The 18,568-nt window shown below is 42.3% G+C and overlaps 2 protein-coding genes and 1 long non-coding RNA gene across 3 annotated transcripts; all 3 read left to right on the top strand.

Annotated features, from left to right (window-relative positions):
- The first annotated feature begins 489 nt into the window (after positions 1-489).
- LOC126625966 (uncharacterized) lies at positions 490-14,701 on the top strand. Its single transcript, XM_050295095.1, has 15 exons — positions 490-3,486; positions 3,576-3,704; positions 3,789-3,980; positions 4,088-4,137; positions 4,268-4,583; positions 4,765-4,888; positions 4,970-5,167; positions 5,663-5,758; positions 11,964-12,157; positions 12,276-12,491; positions 12,629-12,904; positions 13,031-13,178; positions 13,285-13,418; positions 13,731-13,817; positions 13,902-14,701. Exons 1-15 carry the CDS (start codon positions 826-828, stop codon positions 13,986-13,988), a joined length of 4,908 nt encoding a protein of 1,635 aa, XP_050151052.1. The 5' UTR covers positions 490-825; the 3' UTR covers positions 13,989-14,701.
- Positions 8,448-10,654, top strand: LOC126625977 (uncharacterized). Its single transcript, XR_007624547.1, has 2 exons — positions 8,448-9,076; positions 9,295-10,654. It is a non-coding gene; the product is annotated as an uncharacterized LOC126625977 (long non-coding RNA).
- Positions 14,702-14,922: 221 nt separating the features above from the next.
- Positions 14,923-16,667, top strand: LOC126625974 (LOB domain-containing protein 27-like). Its single transcript, XM_050295113.1, has 2 exons — positions 14,923-16,279; positions 16,415-16,667. The coding sequence occupies exons 1-2, from the start codon at positions 15,273-15,275 to the stop codon at positions 16,512-16,514; spliced, it is 1,107 nt and encodes a 368-aa protein (XP_050151070.1). The 5' UTR covers positions 14,923-15,272; the 3' UTR covers positions 16,515-16,667.
- Positions 16,668-18,568: the final 1,901 nt, after the last annotated feature.

The raw sequence follows: 18,568 nt of genomic DNA, 5'->3' as shown, positions 1-18,568 counted from the left end.
AATTCATTTTTATTGATAAAAATGGCATTACAGATACATATTACGAAAAACTCAGTTCGAAAAAGTGTCTTTGAAACTAGGTTTAAACATATACAATAAAGCATCACTAATCGCAAAGCAATGAGTAGACTTCAAGTACTTGTCCGAGCTCATCTGAAACCACAAGATTACACAGATCAATAAAACTGTTTAGTATTGTATTACACGGAGATCATACGAGAACAAAATCTCAAATCATATATTGGGATAGGAAGTACAATGCCTATGGGTCTATCGCATCAACTAATCACCTCCACGATCTCAAAACATGGAATTAAGTACATCCAGCAAATCAAAGAGCGTCACCAAACAAGTTAATACCTAATTATTATGACTAACCCGTTTGGAGAGAGAGAGAGAGAGAGAGAGATTGCCTTACCCCACTATCCCAATTAAAACCATATTCTAAAACCATAATTTAGCCAAAAATAAAAAGATAAACCATAATTAAGAACAATTTTAACATACTCCTTTCTCCCTTAATTATTTCCTCATCAAACCTCTAATCCCCTCCTCCCTCCTCCCTCCTCCATGGCCGCTGCTACCAGTATGTACTGGGTAGAGTCCCTCTCTCTCTCTCCCTAAAATCGCCGCCGACCACTCATCGCCTCCGTCCCCTTGCGAAATTCCAGTTCTACCCCCACCATCGTTCCCCAATAAGTAGCCCTACAACTTTCTCTCTCTATACATATATGTATATGTATAGGTGCACATATATACAGATAAAATAGAGATATAATTATATATATATGCATGTGAATTCGGGATTGGGAGAGAGTTCGATACATGGGGAATAAGAAGCGAAACGCTGCTCCGCGGCCCAAGCAGTCGCCGGCGGCGGTTCAGCCACTCCCGGCGGCCGATGGAGATGCTGTCATTCCATCCCAATCTGATACTACTCTAGCGGCCGCCGAGACCGATGCTCTACTCCTCTCGAATAACAAGATCGAATCCTCGCCGTTGCCGATGATCGAATCGGACGGCTCGGCGGCGAAGGTGGAATGCGAGCGGGCCCTGACGGCTCTTCGGCGGGGGAACCACACCAAGGCGCTGCGGCTGATGAAGGAGTCGTGCCAGCGGTACGAGAACTCGGGTCACTCGGCGCTGATTCACCGAGTCCAGGGAACTGTGTGCGTCAAGGTCGCCTCGATTATCGACGACCCCAACTCGAAGCAGCGGCATTTGCGGAACGCGATCGACTCCGCGCGCCGAGCCGTCGAGCTGTCTCCGAGCTCGATCGAGTTCGCGCACTTCTACGCCAATTTGCTCTACGAGGCGGCCAACGACGGGAAGGAGTACGAGGAAGTGGTGGCGGAGTGCGAGCGGGCGCTGGCGATCGAGAAGCCTGTTGATCCCGCCAGGGAGAGCTTGCAGGAGGAGAGCCAGCAGAAGATATTGACCGCCGATGCTCGAATTGGGCACGTGCAGAATGAGCTAAGGCAGCTGATTCAGAAGTCCAATATCGCTTCCATTTCGACTTGGATGAAGAATTTGGGCAATGGGGAGGAGAAGTTTCGGTTGATTCCGATTCGGAGGGCCACCGAGGACCCAATGGAGGTGAGGCTGGTGCAGACCAGGCGGCCTAATGAGATTAAGAAGGCGACTAAGACGCCGGAGGAGAGAAGGAAAGAGATTGAAGTGAGAGTGGCAGCGGCGAGGCTCTTGCAGCAGAAGTCTGAGGTGCCCCAATTGGGCAATGAGGGTGAGAAGAGTGACAGGGGATTGGATTCATCGTCGGGGTTCAGTCAGAGAGGTAGTGAGAGGAGAAAGTTTGGGAACTTGAGGAAAAACGGGTCCTCTGCAGAGAGGAAGGATCTAGTTCGGTCATACTGGAAATCAATGAGTGTTGATATGAAGAAAGAGTTACTTAAGGTTAGAGTTAGTGATCTTAAGGCGAAGTTTAGTTCATCTAAGGATGGTTTGGCAAATGAGGTTTTATCAGAGGCATTGGCATTTGCAGAGGGTAAGAGGAGCTGGAAGTTCTGGGTTTGTTGTAGATGTAATGAGAAGTTTGTGGATGGTGAGTCCCATATGCACCATGTTGTGCAAGAGCATATGGGAAACCTTATGCCCAAAATGCAGTCGGTTTTGCCTCAAAATGTTGATAATGAATGGACTGAGATGCTGCTTAATAGTTCTTGGAGACCGTTGGATGCGTCTTCTGCAGTTGGGATGCTTAGGGATCAAAGAAAATGCAAGGAGCATGAGTTTGTTGAGGATTTCTACTCTGGGAATCAGAACAAGGATTGTGATGAGTGTTTCAAAGATGCATGGGATTCTTCACCTGAGAAGGAAATGCTTGGGGATAGTCCTAGTGACTGTATTGTTGAGGGAAATAACCATGAGAAACTTGCCCGTGTTGTGTGCGAGGAGGAAAATGGGTTAATTGCATATTCTTCTGTTGCAAATGGTTGGCCAGTATCTGATGATTCTGAGCGCGAAAAGCTTCTTGAAAGAATTCATGCCTTATTTGAGGTGCTTATCAGGCACAAATATCTTGCTGCAAGCCATCTTAACAGGGTGATACAATTTACAATGGATGAGCTACAGGCGTCCTGTTCTCAGCTTCTCAACCACGGTGTGGAGCAAACACCTATGTGCATTTTCTTTCTAGGAGCTACCCAGCTTAGGAAAATCCTCAAGTTCTTGCAGGACCTGTCCCATGCTTGTGGTTTAGGTAGATATTCTGACAAAGGTAGCATTCCTGCAGATGATGCGAATAGCACAAATAAGGGTGTAGAGATTAAAGAGAGGATTGTTCTCAATGGAGATGCATCCTGCCTCATTTTGGATGAGAGTCTATTGTCATCTGAATGTACATGTGATGTTGGTCATCTTACTGTCAGTGACGCTGCTCCTGCTGCTGTCGTTGGTAATGGAAATGGGGTTCCTCCTGATTCCGATGCTCTGCTGTCCTGGATATTTGCTGGTCCAACTAGTGGGGAACAATTGACTTCATGGGTACACGCAAAAGAAGAGAAAACGCAACAAGGGATGGAAATCCTTCAGATGCTTGAAAAGGAGTTTTACGACCTGCAGTCTCTTTGTGAGAGAAAGTGTGAGCATTTAAGCTATGAAGAAGCATTACAGGCAGTGGAGGATCTTTGTATTGAAGAAGGTAAGAAGAGGGAAAATGTCACAGAGTTTGGCCACCGAAGCTTTGAGTCCGTTCTACGGAAGAGAAGAGAAGAGCTTCTTGAGAGAGAGAATGATGTGATGTTCCTCAGCAATAGGATTGAATTAGATGCCATATCAAATGTGTTAAAGGAATATGAAGCTCTAAACATTAACCAGTTTGGATATGAGGAAACGTATGGTCCTGTGACTTCTCAGTTATTTGATTTGGAATATGGGGATGATGATTGGAGGGCCAAGGATTATGCTCATCAGGTGGACGCATGTGTAGAAGTTGCAATTCGGAGACAGAAAGAACAATTATATGTAGAGGTCGGTTGGTAGATTCTAAGTTGGCTTACCATTTAATTGAAATAATGAATTGGTCGTTGCCATTTTACCTCAGTTGTTCTTTCATGCAGCTTAGCAAAATAGATGTACGGATTATGCGAAATGTTACTGGAATGCAGCAATTGGAAGTTAAGCTTGAACCTGTTTCTGCCCATGATTATCGGTCGATACTGTTGCCCCTAGTGAAGTCATACCTGCGGGTATGTATTAAACAAATTTAATGTTTGTGCCATATTTAAAGGTTCTGAATTTAACAGTATGTATTCTTGTGTCTATACTTATAGGCACATTTGGAGGATCTGGCTGAGCAAGATGCCACAGAAAAGTCCGATGCTGCAAGGGAAGCATTTTTGGCAGAACTTGCACTTGATTCTAAGAAAGGTGTCAGGGGGGAAAACGATAATTTGAGACATACACAGGAAAAAACAAAGGATAAGAAGAAGAACAAGGAGTTTAGAAAAGCAAAAGATTCAAAGGTTTTAATCATGTTTTCTGGTTGTCATTTTCTTTGTGGTGTTCAATATGTATGTTACAAATCCATGAAGACATCCTGATATCCATTATTTTATTCATACTTCTGTAGGGTAATGGGGTTTCGGATGAGTACTTTCATCATGATGAGACCTCTGAGCTGTATGTCTCCTTGCTCCTAACATGCACATTCAAATTGACTCTATCCTAATAATGCTATCCTTCCATTATAATTGCTGGGTACTGTCTATAGTTTATTTTTAATGTATATTTGATGTGTCTCTTGCTGCAGTACCTTTCCAGAGGCATCTGATGGTGAACTTCCAGATCCTGAGCTGGTGATTTCTGTGAATGGCAATGACTTGAAACAGCAGGAAGAGGAATGCAAACGGAGAATTGAACTTGAAGAAGAGGAAAGAAAGCTTGAAGAAACTTTAGAGTATCAAAGACAAATTGAGAAGGAAGCTAAGCAGAAGCACCTTGCTGAGCAAAACAAGAAATCTACTCAATTGCATCCAGAGAAGGTGGTGGAGGGATTGGATGATGTTAACTTGGAGTCTTGTGCTAATGGTCAAGATGTTAATGAGCCATTCAAGCCTTCTGTCCAGGTAATCATTGTTAGGCTGTGCCCTTCTTGTATGTGTTTCCTTCTTTCTAGATTAAATTTAGTAAATATTTGGTATATGGAACTGGATACTAAGATATTTGAAGAGGAATACCATACTGTCTAAATTAGAGGATATTTACAGAGAGTAGTAAACCTGATGAAAGTGTACTATCTACGAGCAGTTGACACAGAAGACTGGATTCCCCAACAATTTAGAAGGTCTTCCCGTTAACATGGCAAATGGTTCTGCAGTGCCAGCCAATTCTTCTACCGCTTCTGGTGCTCATCAAGCTAAAGTTAACCAAGGTTGGTGTAGGATTTCCTTGTATGAGGTTGGGGTTAATTTAATTATAGGAGATGTTTCTCATTGTGTATCTTCTTGAGCAGGACTGGCAAATGGAGGAATTGTAGAAGAGGATGGTTGTTTGCCTTCTGATCGACGGACAGGAAGGAAAAACCGAAGACAGAGGAGTTCCACAAAAGTGCCTGATGGAAAGTCTCAAGGCTTGTCAACTGGAAACGAAAATGTTGAAGTTGGGAGGTCAAGTGTTGAGGGTTCACATGACAATCTCCTTATGAACAACCGTAAGTTTACTTATCCTTCATTGGTTTCCACTCTATTTTTTATGCTTGATCATTTTTTACAGTACGGTGAACAATGTCAACACTAGTTGCCCTGTTTTTGTTTGCTTGGTGACTGGCCAATTTTGTCCTTTCACGTATTCTCATTTTATTGTTAAGGGAAAAATGTTTACCTAAGATTTTAGGTAATATCTTTATAAAATGATATTTCTTTTGTAGTATGAATTTTACTTAGTAATCTCATCTCTACTTGCTCATCCAAAAATGTTTTCTAGTAGTTTATTATAAATTTAGAATTTTATATTGTTTAGTGATTCGTCCTATGGTTGCATTAGCATGAAGTTTATGTCCTTTCATTTAAACGCTGTTTTTACTGCTCTGTAAATATGACCATTGACAATCTATCTTTTTTATTTTTATTTTTTATATTTTTGCAAATTTGGAGTTAGTATGAGCATGAGTTTTGTCAAGTGAAAACCGGTTATACTGTTTTGGCAGACAATGGAATACAGGAATTGAGACAGAAACGAGCAGAGGAAGACGATGAAGAAAGGTTCCAAGCTGACCTCAAAAAGGCCGTACGCCAAAGCCTTGGTAAAATTATTCTCTTATTTCAGTGGTCTCTTTGTTATGTTACTTATTTATTCTTTACAGGTATAAACCCCTGACCATGGTAATCACAGTGGTACCCCTCTATAATAAAGAGGAGGTCTAGGATTCAACCCATGGTAGGGCGAGGTATGTGAGGAGGAATTCCGTCTCCATTTTTGTAGCTAACAGATATGATTTGCATATTTGTTTGAGTAGTCTATCGGATGGTCTATCAATGAATAAGATAAGTAGTCTCAGATTTGTTCATGTGGGAGTTCAACTATAAGTGAGTCACATCAGTAGCCTTGACTTGTTGGGACAATAGAAAAGCAGTCATCTCTGGTAGATTTGCACCAGTTTTAGTTATTATCATCAGGAAAAAGCATTAAGTAGAATATTTCTTCGTCTTGATATATAATTCTGTGCAATAATGTGGTTCAGAATCATGCATGAATAGCAAAAGATATGCTGACAGCAAGTATGTGATCTAAGTTTGATAGAGGGCTGTGGAGAGTGTTTAATGTAGTCTCAACAAAATATGCTAAACCTTGTCAAGTTGTACTATCACTAGCTGTCTCACATGGTCTTTATAGATTTGGAAAAAGCGTATGATAGGGTCCCAAGAGACATTCTTTGGAGGATTTTAGAGAAGAAAAGAGTACGAGTAGCATATATCCAAGCTATACAGGATATGTATGAAGGAGCAAAGACTGCCGTAAGAACTCATGAAGGACAAACCGAAAGCTTTCCCATAACTGTAGGATTACATCAAGGCTCATCCTTAAGTCCTTACCTTTTTGCGTTGGTAATGGATGAGTTAACAGGATATATTCAAGATGATATTCCTTGGTGTATGCTTTTCGCAGACGATATAGTGTTGATAGATGAAACTTAGGAAGGGGTAAATGCAAAGCTTAACCTTTGGAGAGAAGTGTTGGAATCTAAAGGTCTTCGCCTAAGCCGATCAAAGACAGAATATATGGAGTGCAAGTTCAGTGCAATTGGAGGCCAAAACGAGTTAGGGGTGAGGATCGGAGATCAAGAAATACCAAAGAGCGACCGTTTTCGTTACCTAGGATCTATCTTGCAAAAGAACGGAGAATTAGATGGAGATCTCAACCATAGAATACAAGCTGGATGGATGAAGTGGAAGAGTGCATCCGGCGTGTTGTGTGACCGCCGTATGCCACTGAAGCTCAAGGGAAAATTTTATAGGACGGCAATAAGACCGGCGATGCTGTATGGCACAGAATGTTGGGCGGTGAAGCATCAACACGTACACAAAATAGGTGTAGCGGAGATGAGGATGCTTCGTTGGATGTGTGGGCACACGAGAAAGGATAAGATTAGGAATGAGGATATCCGGGGTAAAGTAGGAGTAGCTGAAATTGAAGGAAAGATGAGAGAAAATCGGTTACGGTGGTTTGGACATGTGCAAAGAAGGCCTACTGACGCTCCGATTAGAAGATGCGACTATGGGACAGAGGTTCAGGGCCGAAGGGGTAAAGGAAGACCTAGGAAAACTTTGGAAGAGACCCTAAGAAAAGACTTAGAGTACTTGGATCTAACGGAGGACATGACACATGACAGAACACAATGGCGTTCTAAGATTCATATAGCCGATCCCACTCAGTGACTTGGATTTTCCAAGTCTCCAACCGAGAAGTTTTCCTCACTCGGGAAATTAAGGGAACACTACCTCACCCTACATGCTCCACTCACAAAGCTTCAACAAAAGAAAATTCAAAGAACTTAGCGAAGAAGGCTTTGGTGTATTTAACACAATACGTTGAAATGAAGGAAAGCTTATTTATTGATATTCCCGATAAGTTACAAATATGTACATATACTTGAGTCAAAATAAACAAACAAGAGGGAGCCTTCACAAAGGTTGCTTAGGAGAAGTCTCAGCAGTCGGTAGAGCCCCAGAAAGAGAAGGCACTGGAGGGGGATCATTCGGAGCCTCAGTACTGGACAAAACCCTAGAAGGAGGAGGCATCAGAGGTTGATCATTTGGAGCTTCATTATGCGGTACAGCCCCAGAAGACGAAGGCAATAAATGCCTTTGGAACAAACCCACAAATCTCTGATGATCAAGTAAAACCTGACCATCAGATTCCTTCATCTGGTCAAGCTTCATCTTCATGTTTGTAGCATAGTCATGTGCGAGCCGGTGCAACTGTTTATTCTCATGCTTGAGCCCTCTAATCTCCTGTTTGAGGCTCATCACTTCAGCCGCCAATGATTCAACTTGGCGGGTTCGAGCAAATAGGCGTTGGGCCATATTAGACACAGAACCTGCACACTGAAACTAAGAGCCAGAGAATCCTTAACAGCCAACTCATCAGACCGTTTGGAAAGTAGTCAGTTATCTTTAGGAGTGAGAAGGTTCCTGGCCACTACCGCAGCGGTCATATCATTCTTCATCACGGAATCCCCAACGGTAAGAGGACCAGTAGGGGAGACGAAGGATGGGCGCCATATGTTGTCTGGAGAAGGCGGGGCTGCCTCTTCAACAAGGTTCAAGTCAAAACGACGGTCGGAGGGGCCAGACATTTTCAAATGTGTTGAAGAGAGAAGAGGTCGGACAAATCAAGATCTTAGAAGTGCAAGAATGGAGCTTCTACTGGTGGATATTCAAGTGTGCTTTGGAACTTAATGTCAGCCCCTATAAAAATCTGCACTCGACGAAGCTTCAGAAATCGAAGAGGCGCCTGCTCAGAAATCGAAGAGGCGTTTGCTTTCTCAAAAGCTGGGCTGCTCAGAGACCACGAGGGTCGATCTTAGAAATCGAAGAGGCGTTTGCTTTCTCAAAAGCTGGGCTGCTCAAAGACCACGAAGGCCGATCTCAGAAATCGAAGAGGCTTGCTTTCTCAAAAGATGGGCTGCTCAGAGACCACGAGGGCTGATCTCAGAAATCGAAGAGGCACCTACTTTTCCAGCCTTGTCAGCACCTGTCACACGCACACTCAGCTTTGCGGAAATTATGGGCATTCTGTCGAAGATTTCGGGCGAAGTAGAAAGCACATGAATCGTACTGTTCAATCACCCACTTCCCACACGCAACAGTAACTCATGGGTACCACAGATAACTTTGCTAAAGATCTCTGACAAAGTTGAGACACGTGAAGCTTGCAGCTCCCGCTACATCGCTCTGACCAAGAAGGGTAAAAGAATTGCAAAGAAACAACACTAACAAAGTTAGACACATAAATTTTGAAGGTCTAGCTACCATATTATTACCCACAAGGGTAAAGGAACAGTACCACTGCTGGATAATTGGAAAGTCCCGGTGTGTCAACCTCTGTGCTTTGTGGCAAGGTAGACTAGCAAAGATGCCCAACCTTTACTCACATTCGAGAAAACACTCCCAACAGGATTGCTTGCTCCAAAATCGAAGAGGCATCGCCCTCCGAATCTCGAGAGTCAGACTCCCAACATGATTACTTTCTAAAAAATCGAAGAGAGGGTAAAGGAACAGTACCACTGCTGGATAATTGGAAAGTCCCTGTGTGTCAACCTTTGTGCTTCGTGGCAAGGTAGACTAGCAAACATGCCCAACCTTTACTCACATTCGAGAAAACACTCCCAACAAGATTGCTTGCTCCAAAATCGAAAAGGCACCGCCCTCCGAATCTCGAGAGTCAGACTCCCAACATGATTACTTTCTAAAAAATCGAAGAGAGGGTAAAGGAACAGTACCACTGCTGGATAATTGGAAAGTCCCTGTGTATCAACCTCTGTGCTTCGTGGCAAGGTAGACTAGCAAACATGCCCAACCTTTACTCACATTCGAGAAAACACTCCCAACAAGATTGCTTGCTCCAAAATCGAAGAGGCACCGCTCTCCGAATCTCGAGAGCCAGACTCCCAACATGATTACTTTCTCAAAAATCGAAGAGACACCGCTCTCCGAATCTCGAGAGCCAGACCCCCAGCAGGATTGCTTTCTCAAAAATCGAAGAGGCATCGTTATCCGAATCTCGAGAGCCAGATCCCCGACAGGATTGCTTGTTCGAAAACCGAAGAGGCACCACTTTCCCAACTTCAAGAGCTGGATCTCCTTGGATAAAGCTTGTCTATAATCTTCACACGCAACATCAGCTTTCCAGATACCACAGACCACTTTTTCAAAGTGCTCTGACAGAGTTAAAACATGTGAAGCTGGCAGCTCCCACTACCGTGCTATGACCAAGCAGGGTAAAGGAATAGCATTATTACTTGATGTTAGGGAGACTCCTATATATGTCGACCTCCATCCCTAACGGACAGGCAGACCTGCAAAAATGCTCAATACTTTCTCTTATCTGAGAGGGCACTCCCAACGAAGCCTTTCGAAATATTCAGCTTTCTTTCCCCCCGATAATACCTCTGTAAACAAGCTATACTAGAGCAAGAATATCTCATATCATCAGGGTTAAAAGCAAGAGTATCCCATATCATGCTTTTTCCCTGTCTTTTCCTTTGGCCTTGTTCTTACCTGCAAGACAAGGAGAAAGAGAGCAATCAGTCAGCATTTGGAATCAAGCTTCCAGCCAGGAACTGACTGCCTGGAACCCCTTACCTGATTACTTACCTGGCATTGCTCTCGAGTACTCATCTTCAACATCTTATGCTTCCAGGGAAGATACCGCATCTGCCTGAGGAACAGATAGGGCAAGTGAGAAGGATACAAGGAAGCATGTGGAGACAAGTGTAACAGCACACGTGCCGATACATCCACTACTCTGTCAAAAGCAAAAGTATCCCATATCAGCAGGGTCGAACGTACTCTAGATTTGATGGACTTGTTTTGACCCTCAAATTCTTCAGTCGGCCTTATACTCTGGAGGAAACCAGAAAACCCTCCAGCCCGGTTCAAGAATAAGCCTGTGGAAAGTTACTTCTTCAAAAGCAAAAGTATCCCATATCATCTCTTCTCATTTTTCTTCTCTTTATCCTTCATGCTGCCTGCAAGATAGGGAGAATGTGAACAATCAGCCGGAGCTCTGATTGCTTACTTTGTCTGTCACCTCTTTCAGCAGATCCCCTAGCCCGGCGACTTGGGGGACTCCTACTACATGGTTTGTATCGCGCTTGACCAAGCCTGAAACTACAAGTAAGCTTCAAGTGAAATTGATACATTACCTTGTGCATCTCCACCAGTTACAGATACCACCCCTGGATGGAGGAAGAGTACTTCCAGAGAAGATGCAACATCTACCTATGAGACAGATAAGGCAAGTCAAGACGATACCACACTCCGGTACTTAGAAGTTTCGTGGTTACGAGATCATTCTCCCACAATATTTCCTAATGTCATTTGTACTAAATCATTCACTTGTACTCACTAAAGGAGAGCTTGAACCTATGTACTTGTGTAAACCCTTCACAATTAATGAGAACTCCTCTATTCCGTGGACGTAGCCAATCTGGGTGAACCACGTACATCTTGTGTTTGCTTTCCTATCTCTATCCATTTATATTCTTATCCACACTAATGACCGGAGCAATCTAGCGAAGATCACAAAAAGTGACCGTTTTCGCTACCTAGGATCTATCTTGCAAGAGAACGGAGAATTAGATGGAGATCTCAACCATAGAATACAAGCTGGATGGATGAAGTGTAAGAGTGCATCCGGCGTGTTGTGTGACCGTCGTAGGCCACTGAAGCTCAAGGGAAAATTTTATAGGACGGCAATAAGGCCATCGATTTTGTATGGCACAGAATGTTGGGCGGTGAAGCATCAACACGTACACAAAATGGGTGTAGCGGAGATGAGGATGCTTCGTGGGATGTATGGGCACACGAGAAAGGATAAGATTGGGAATGAGGATATCCGAGGTAAAGTAGGAGTAGCCAAAATTGAAGGAAATATGAGAGAAAATCGGTTCCGGTGGTTTGGACATGTGCAAAGAAGGCCTACTAACGCTCCGGTTCGAAAATGTGACTACGGGACAGAGGTTCAGGGCCGAAGGGGTAGAGGAAGACCTAGGAAAACTTTGGAAGAGACCCTAAGAAAAGACTTGAGTACTTGGATCTAACGGAGAACACAAAACCGAGCGCAATGGCGTTCTAGGATTCATATAGCCGACCCTATTTAGTGGGAAAAGGCTTTGTTGTTGTTGTTGTTGTTGTTGTTGTTGTTGTTGAATGAGGCTCTGAGCACTTACTATACGGTATGAGATTTTCAACTGTCTGACCTTTTTTATTCATGCTATTCTGCAGACACATTCCAAGAACGTCAGAAGTTTCCTGTAGTTTCAAATTTGAGGATGCCCAGAAAAATATCTGCAGATGTAGATAACGGTGTTTTACATAATGACATCACAAATGAAAATGCGAGTGAAACCGATATATTTGGCACAGGGTTAAAGAATGAAGTTGGTGAATTCAACTGCTTTCTGAATGTTATTATACAGGTCCGTTGATTCAGAGTTTTTATCAAATTTATGTTCTTAGTTCATTTGTCATTGTATATCATTTTTCCTGAGCATCTTATTGATATTGAAATGTTGCTTTTTTATTTTGTCAATACAGTCTTTATGGCATGTTAGACTGTTTCGAGATGAGTACCTACGGAGATCAACATCAGAGCATGGTCATGTGGGGGATCCTTGTGTTGTCTGTGCGTTGTATGAAATCTTTACTGCTTTGAGCAATGCGTCTGCAGATACTCGAAGAGAAGCAGTTGCCCCTACTTCTTTGAGAATAGCTTTAAGCAACCTGTATCCAGAAAGTAATTTCTTCCAGGAGGTATTTTCAGAGAATTTGATTGTAGCCCTTACCTCTTGTACAACTTCTACAATTATTCTGAAGTCATAATCAGCTCATATGTCAAGAATTTATCTTCATTTTTGGAAGTTGGTTCTAACATTATAGCAACTGTACAGGCTCAGATGAATGATGCTTCTGAAGTTTTGGTGGTGATATTTGATTGTCTTCACCGGTCGTTTACTCCTGGTTCTAGCCTTTCCAATGCTGAGTCAGTGGAAAGTAGTTGTCCGGGGTCTTGGGATTGTTCAAACAATGCTTGTATGGTGCATTCCATCTTTGGCATGGACATTTTCGAACGAATGAATTGCTACTATTGTGGTTTGGAGTCCAGACATCTCAAGTATACTTCCTTCTTCCATAACATAAATGCCAGTGCTCTCCGAACAATGAAGGTATCAGTTAAGAACTTTCATGATTGTTTATTTTCTTGATTGTTTTTTAGTTTTCAGCAATTTATTACTGTTTTTGGCATCGTTACAGATTATGCACATCTGTCTTTATCTTTCTTTGCTATTCAGGTTATGTGTACAGAAAGCTCCTATGATGAGCTTTTAAATCATGTGGAGATGAATCATCAGTTAGCCTGTGATCCTGAAGCTGGTGGCTGTGGGAAGCTCAACCATATCCATCACATTCTCACAACCCCACCACATGTTTTTACAACAGGTGACGTGAAGAGTTATTGGGAGAATATTCATTGTTGACTTATGCTTCTAAAGATGGAAACTCGCTTAACATGAAAACTGATCAACATTTTTGTTTCGTCATGCAGTTCTGGGCTGGCAGAAGACATGCGAGAGTGCTGATGACATAAAAGCAACATTGGCAGCTCTTAATACTGAGATAGATATCAGTGTCCTTTATCGTGGCCTGGATCCAAAGACCACGCACAACTTGGTTTCTGTGGTATGCATGTTTGGATAACCCTCAATTTTGTCATACGTATAGTAGCGTTCCATTTCCCAAAATGCAACCAGCGTTGTGTATTTTTCCTCCGGTTGTGAAATAACAAAGGCTTGCATTTCTTACCCATAAACTTAGGTTTCTCTGGCGTTTTTATTTTTTATTATTTGGAGTAGTGAAAGCTGTGATATATCCAATTTCTTTTGTTTAATTGAAAAATCTCTCCTATGTTATCTTTGCATAACTTTTGAATTTCAACAAGAATTTGTAGATACCGCTATTTCGTTTTATCTCATATCTACCATTTACTTTTAGGTTTGCTACTATGGACAACATTACCATTGCTTTGCCTATAGTCATGACCGTGGATGCTGGATTATGTACGATGATAAAACTGTCAAGGTAAAGTCGGTTATTCTAGTGTAAATCAGGCCTTGTTTCGCTCCTTTCTGCCTTTGTTATAATTCGTCTCTGATGTGTCTACAGGTGATTGGTGGCTGGGCTGATGTTCTTACCATGTGTGAAAGAGGGCATTTGCAACCACAGGTTCTTTTCTTTGAAGCTGTAAACTAGGCATTTTTTTTCTGGAACTCATTACGTTTTTAGACTTTGCAAGAGAGCGTTGGTGTTGTAACATCCGTTCGTCATCTACTGTAAGAAGTTGTTCATAGCAAATGCATTCCATCCTTCTGGTTAGACGGTAAAGTATACAGCGCCAATTTCAGAAGACGAAAAAGGATAGAAATGTTCCGGTTGAAGTCCAGAGTTCCGATGATATATAATCGACAGTTTTGTGATATAATCAAGAATTTTTGTGGGAGCAACTGGTCCTCGAGGAAGAACCGTGTATCTAAAGAGTTTCACCATTGAGGAGCCGAAAAGTCTAAGCTTGTGGTACGTTCACTGTCCCTGCAACTGTCCTTTTAAGGTTGGACTCTTGGACGAAGAAGGTAGTAACAACGACTACCGGCTGTCTGCGCGTGTTCATGCGAGTTTAAGGAGCGTAGTATGTCGTTTCGATAAATGGCATTGATTGCCGGTTGTTTCTCGAGAGCATGTAACAGTTGTAACGGGGGAAGATAGGTTACAGAAAATCAAGGTCTTTTGCTTGGACGTTTTCTAAAATTTCCCCCAAATTTTGAAAAGGTTGTTGTATAGATGACATTATGATGGCCCTTCCCCTTTTGGGGTCTTTGGAACTGCGGATTACAGTAAATTTGTTGCTTCATCTTGATACCACAATTAGGTTAAAAATGAAGATCTATTGCCCCTTCTCCTCTCCGTAATTTCGGTTTACGAGAATTGCTATTTATTCTCACTTGTAAGGGAGGTTTAAGTTCTTACCCTTATAAATAGCGAGTTCACAACCATATTATTGCTGCCTCTATGAGGAATTAACGCTATCCCCAAAGTAACTTTTATTTGTTGAGCGATTGCGCTTCTACTCGACATTGTTAGATCATTAAGGTCTAATTTTCGTCGTAGTCTGGAACAGTGGATACATTGTATCTTTGAATCTTGCAAAACCAAATGATGCCCTAATTTCAACAGAGACTTCTAACTACCAGAGTTCGATTTACTTCAATGTATTTAGAAACTAGAAAATTTGGATATGCCACGTCATTCTGGGAGGGGTCGGTGTGAAGTGGCTACGACCGTTAAAAAACACAAAAAAACAAAAAAAGAAGTGCCCCTAACGTTTAGGACTTTTTCTGTTACCAAATTCCAACATTTGTCCCCAACGGTCTTACACGATCCCCGCCTTTTTCGCTTCCCCTCTTCAATCTTTTCTTTTACTCGGTCTCTCCCTGCTTCCAGTAAATCCGCACATTTCCAGACCTTTTCAGATCCAAAAAAATGCTCTCCATTCCACCACCTCCATTCCTCCTCCCCCTCCTCCTCCTCCTCCAACTCACCGCCACTCTCCTCCTCCTCCTCTTCAATTTCAAACACTGCACCACCCTCCTCTCCAATTGCTTTCGAGGTTTTTCGCGTTCCCGGCTCTCGGATTGGTTCCGATTGCGTTTTGGGATCCGCAAAATGCCCCTTAAGGGCGCCACCCTCCAGGCCTGCGCCGCGTGCAAATACCAGCGAAGGAAGTGCACGGCGGAGTGCCCCTTGGCGCCCTATTTCCCGGCGGACCAACCCAAGATGTACCAAAACGCACACAAGCTATTCGGAGTCTGCAACATTTTGAAAATACTTAAAAATCTCAACCCTCGCCAGAAGGTGGAGGCCATGAGGTCCATAATATACCAAGCTAACTTGCGCGACAAGTTTCCGGTTTACGGGTGCTGGGAGGTGATCAGGCAGCTCCAGTACCAAATCCTGGTGGCGGAGGAAGAGCTCCAAGCTGTCCACCAACAGCTGGCAATGTACAGACAGCACCGCCACCACCAGATTTCGTCCATGCCGGAATATGTGACGTCACAGTTGGAGCTAGGGATGGCTCCGCCCAATAACCCCCTCGCACTTTTCGACTACAATCTTCCCCCTTATATTCTCACTAATACCAACAATGCCACCGCAGTGGCTCTTGTAAATCAACACCAACAGCAATCTTACTCTAGCAGCAGTGATGCTGCTTACAGCTCTGCTGCTTATAACAGTGACTCCAAAGACAACGTCAACAACAGCAACAACAATGCTGGAAATCCGTTGTGGAGTTCAAATCCTTTTATGACTAACAACAGCAACAACAACAACAATAATAACTCCGAGGCGATTGAATCTGAACTCGGAGCTCTTCAGCAGCTCTCTATCCAACCTGACGTTGTTCAAGATTACGATGAGTTGCATCCGTTTTTTGACACCACCGATGATAGACAGTCATACATTGATTCCAAAGAGGCTTATGATTCAAGGTACATTTTTTTTATTATCACTTTGCATATGTATTCGTTCAAACCTTTATCTCTAAAAATCCGAGCGACACAGGGCTGAATCTATTTGGTGCATACGTAATTGTAATTCACTAAAAGATGAGAATTCACTTGCAGCTCGGAAGAATCGTTCAAGGACACGACACAATCGATGGAGCATGCAGAGAATGCATTGAAGAATGATGCAGCATGCTTTAGTCTTACCAGTGTCAACTGATGATCAGTGAAAAGTAGTGTGGTTCGTCTTCTTCTTTTGTGCATTGATTTCTTTCTATTATGAATTTGATTATTCATACGGGAAACCAACAATTTTGTTTGCTTCTTTTTTTGGTTAATAAAACTCCACATACTGAGCTCCTTGTTTCTTTTAGCTTCAATGTTCTACACCTGAGTTTATAATCGACTGTTTGTTTAATCGAATAATATTTCACGTAGTTTTTCGACTTTTGTGAGCTGTAGAATACATATAAAATAGCTTTGAAAAAATCATGGTACCGATTGGAATTGAGTCATAGACGCCTGCTGTTGTATGAACCGCAAGAGGGGCACTTGTGGTAAAGCCAGTGAAAGGGAGCAGTTCCTCTCTTCTCACAGACATTGCAGAGTATGACCTGCAATTTGTTTAGCAGGTCAATGAACATCTAGGTTTGGATGTGTTAGAAGCTACTTAGTATGACAAGAAAAATAGGATGACAAACCTGAGTTTGGCCGGCGTACTCGTCTAGGGTTTCCTGTTTAGCCAAAAAATGCATCCAACATTTGAAGGTACACCTGCAAGACAATCGTATGGCTCGAGAGGCACAACACATCACACAACTCAGTTGGATAGAATTCAAAGCTTCAGCTCGAGAGTTCAAAGTTTCTTCTAATCATATAGAACAATCATGACGATTCACGCGAATTCTTACCTCTTCCTCCACATAATTCTGTAAATCAGTGTTTTTGTTTCCTAAGTTTATATTTTTCTGAATAGAGCGTTTGGACGAGGGACTTTAAAGTTCCAGGGAACCTAGGCTACATTTGTAGGAATGCACCACAAAAATTAAATAGGAGGGGGACGTGAAATGACGAGATGCAAATGCAATACGTTTAAAGATACTTTGAAATGTGTCATTTGAAAGTCCCCAGTTTAGCGTCTTTGTAGTGCATTAGTAGTGTATTAGTAGTTGTTATATAGTGCTTAAGTAGTTCATCGGTAGTGTTCTTGACATCTTGTAGTGCGTGTTTAACAATTGAGTCTAAAATTCCTTGGTACTTTGAAGTCCCTCATCCATCATAGGATGCAGGAACATATTCTACATTTTCAGCTCACCTCTTCAATCCCAACAATTTCAAGTAACGAAACTCCAAGGATTGGGCAGGTATAATTCGTAAAGGTGTAGGCATAGAAGTAGGAACAGAAGTACCAGCAAAGAAGTCTGAATATTTACAAAAGCTTTCGGGATAAAAGCAAGAAATTATGAAGGGGAAATACCTCAAAACATATTGAGTGCATCAGATGACCGCAAGGAAAGGAGAAAATTTTCATTGTGACCGGAACACGAGGGGTACACCACGTGTTTTTATATAAGTAGTGGGAAATTTTACTTTTTAAGTTATTAACTTTTTAACACACGTATCTCACCATTTGTATAGTGACACGTGATGTACCATCCTGTGTACTGGTAACACTGAAAAATCTCTCGACGGAAAGGACTTTGTTGGAGAGTTGGGGGTGAAGATGTCTTCGTTGCAAATAGGGCAGTTATCAATGAGGCATTTCCCTCTCCATGTGTGCTTCAAAAGGATGAACCGTGAACGGATAGTCACAATTAGCACCGAGCATGTCAGAGACCTTTGTCATTTTCGTGTTAACATATGTTGAAGTCGACACGGTTTCTAATCAAATAAACACGAATACCACAAAATCAAAATCTCCTTCATCAATGGATGATACGTAGGAATTCTTTTGTTTGTTTATACAAATTATATTTTTTAAAAGAATTCATTTAAACTATGGGGATGAAGATTTGAAGCCTGAGTAGACAGAAGAGCATGTAGAATTATCATAGAGACGGGTCAATGTTCCACTTTCAACAAAACCGATATTATCCCAAATTTTTTAATTACCACCTGCACAATTCGACGCGTATAAAATTTTCTCACAAAATACCTTGATATTAGAGTTACGATATTTAAACTCCTCTTTTTTCTCAGAAATACGTGGATGTGAAATATTTCAATAGAGCACATCCCCTTAGACAAGTGCTTGAGTAGTTTAATTAAGGAGGA

The sequence above is a fragment of the Malus sylvestris genome, chromosome 6, assembly GCF_916048215.2.
Source record: "Malus sylvestris chromosome 6, drMalSylv7.2, whole genome shotgun sequence".
Taxonomy (NCBI): Eukaryota; Viridiplantae; Streptophyta; class Magnoliopsida; order Rosales; family Rosaceae; genus Malus; species Malus sylvestris.
This window is presented reverse-complemented; position numbering and strand designations above follow the sequence as displayed.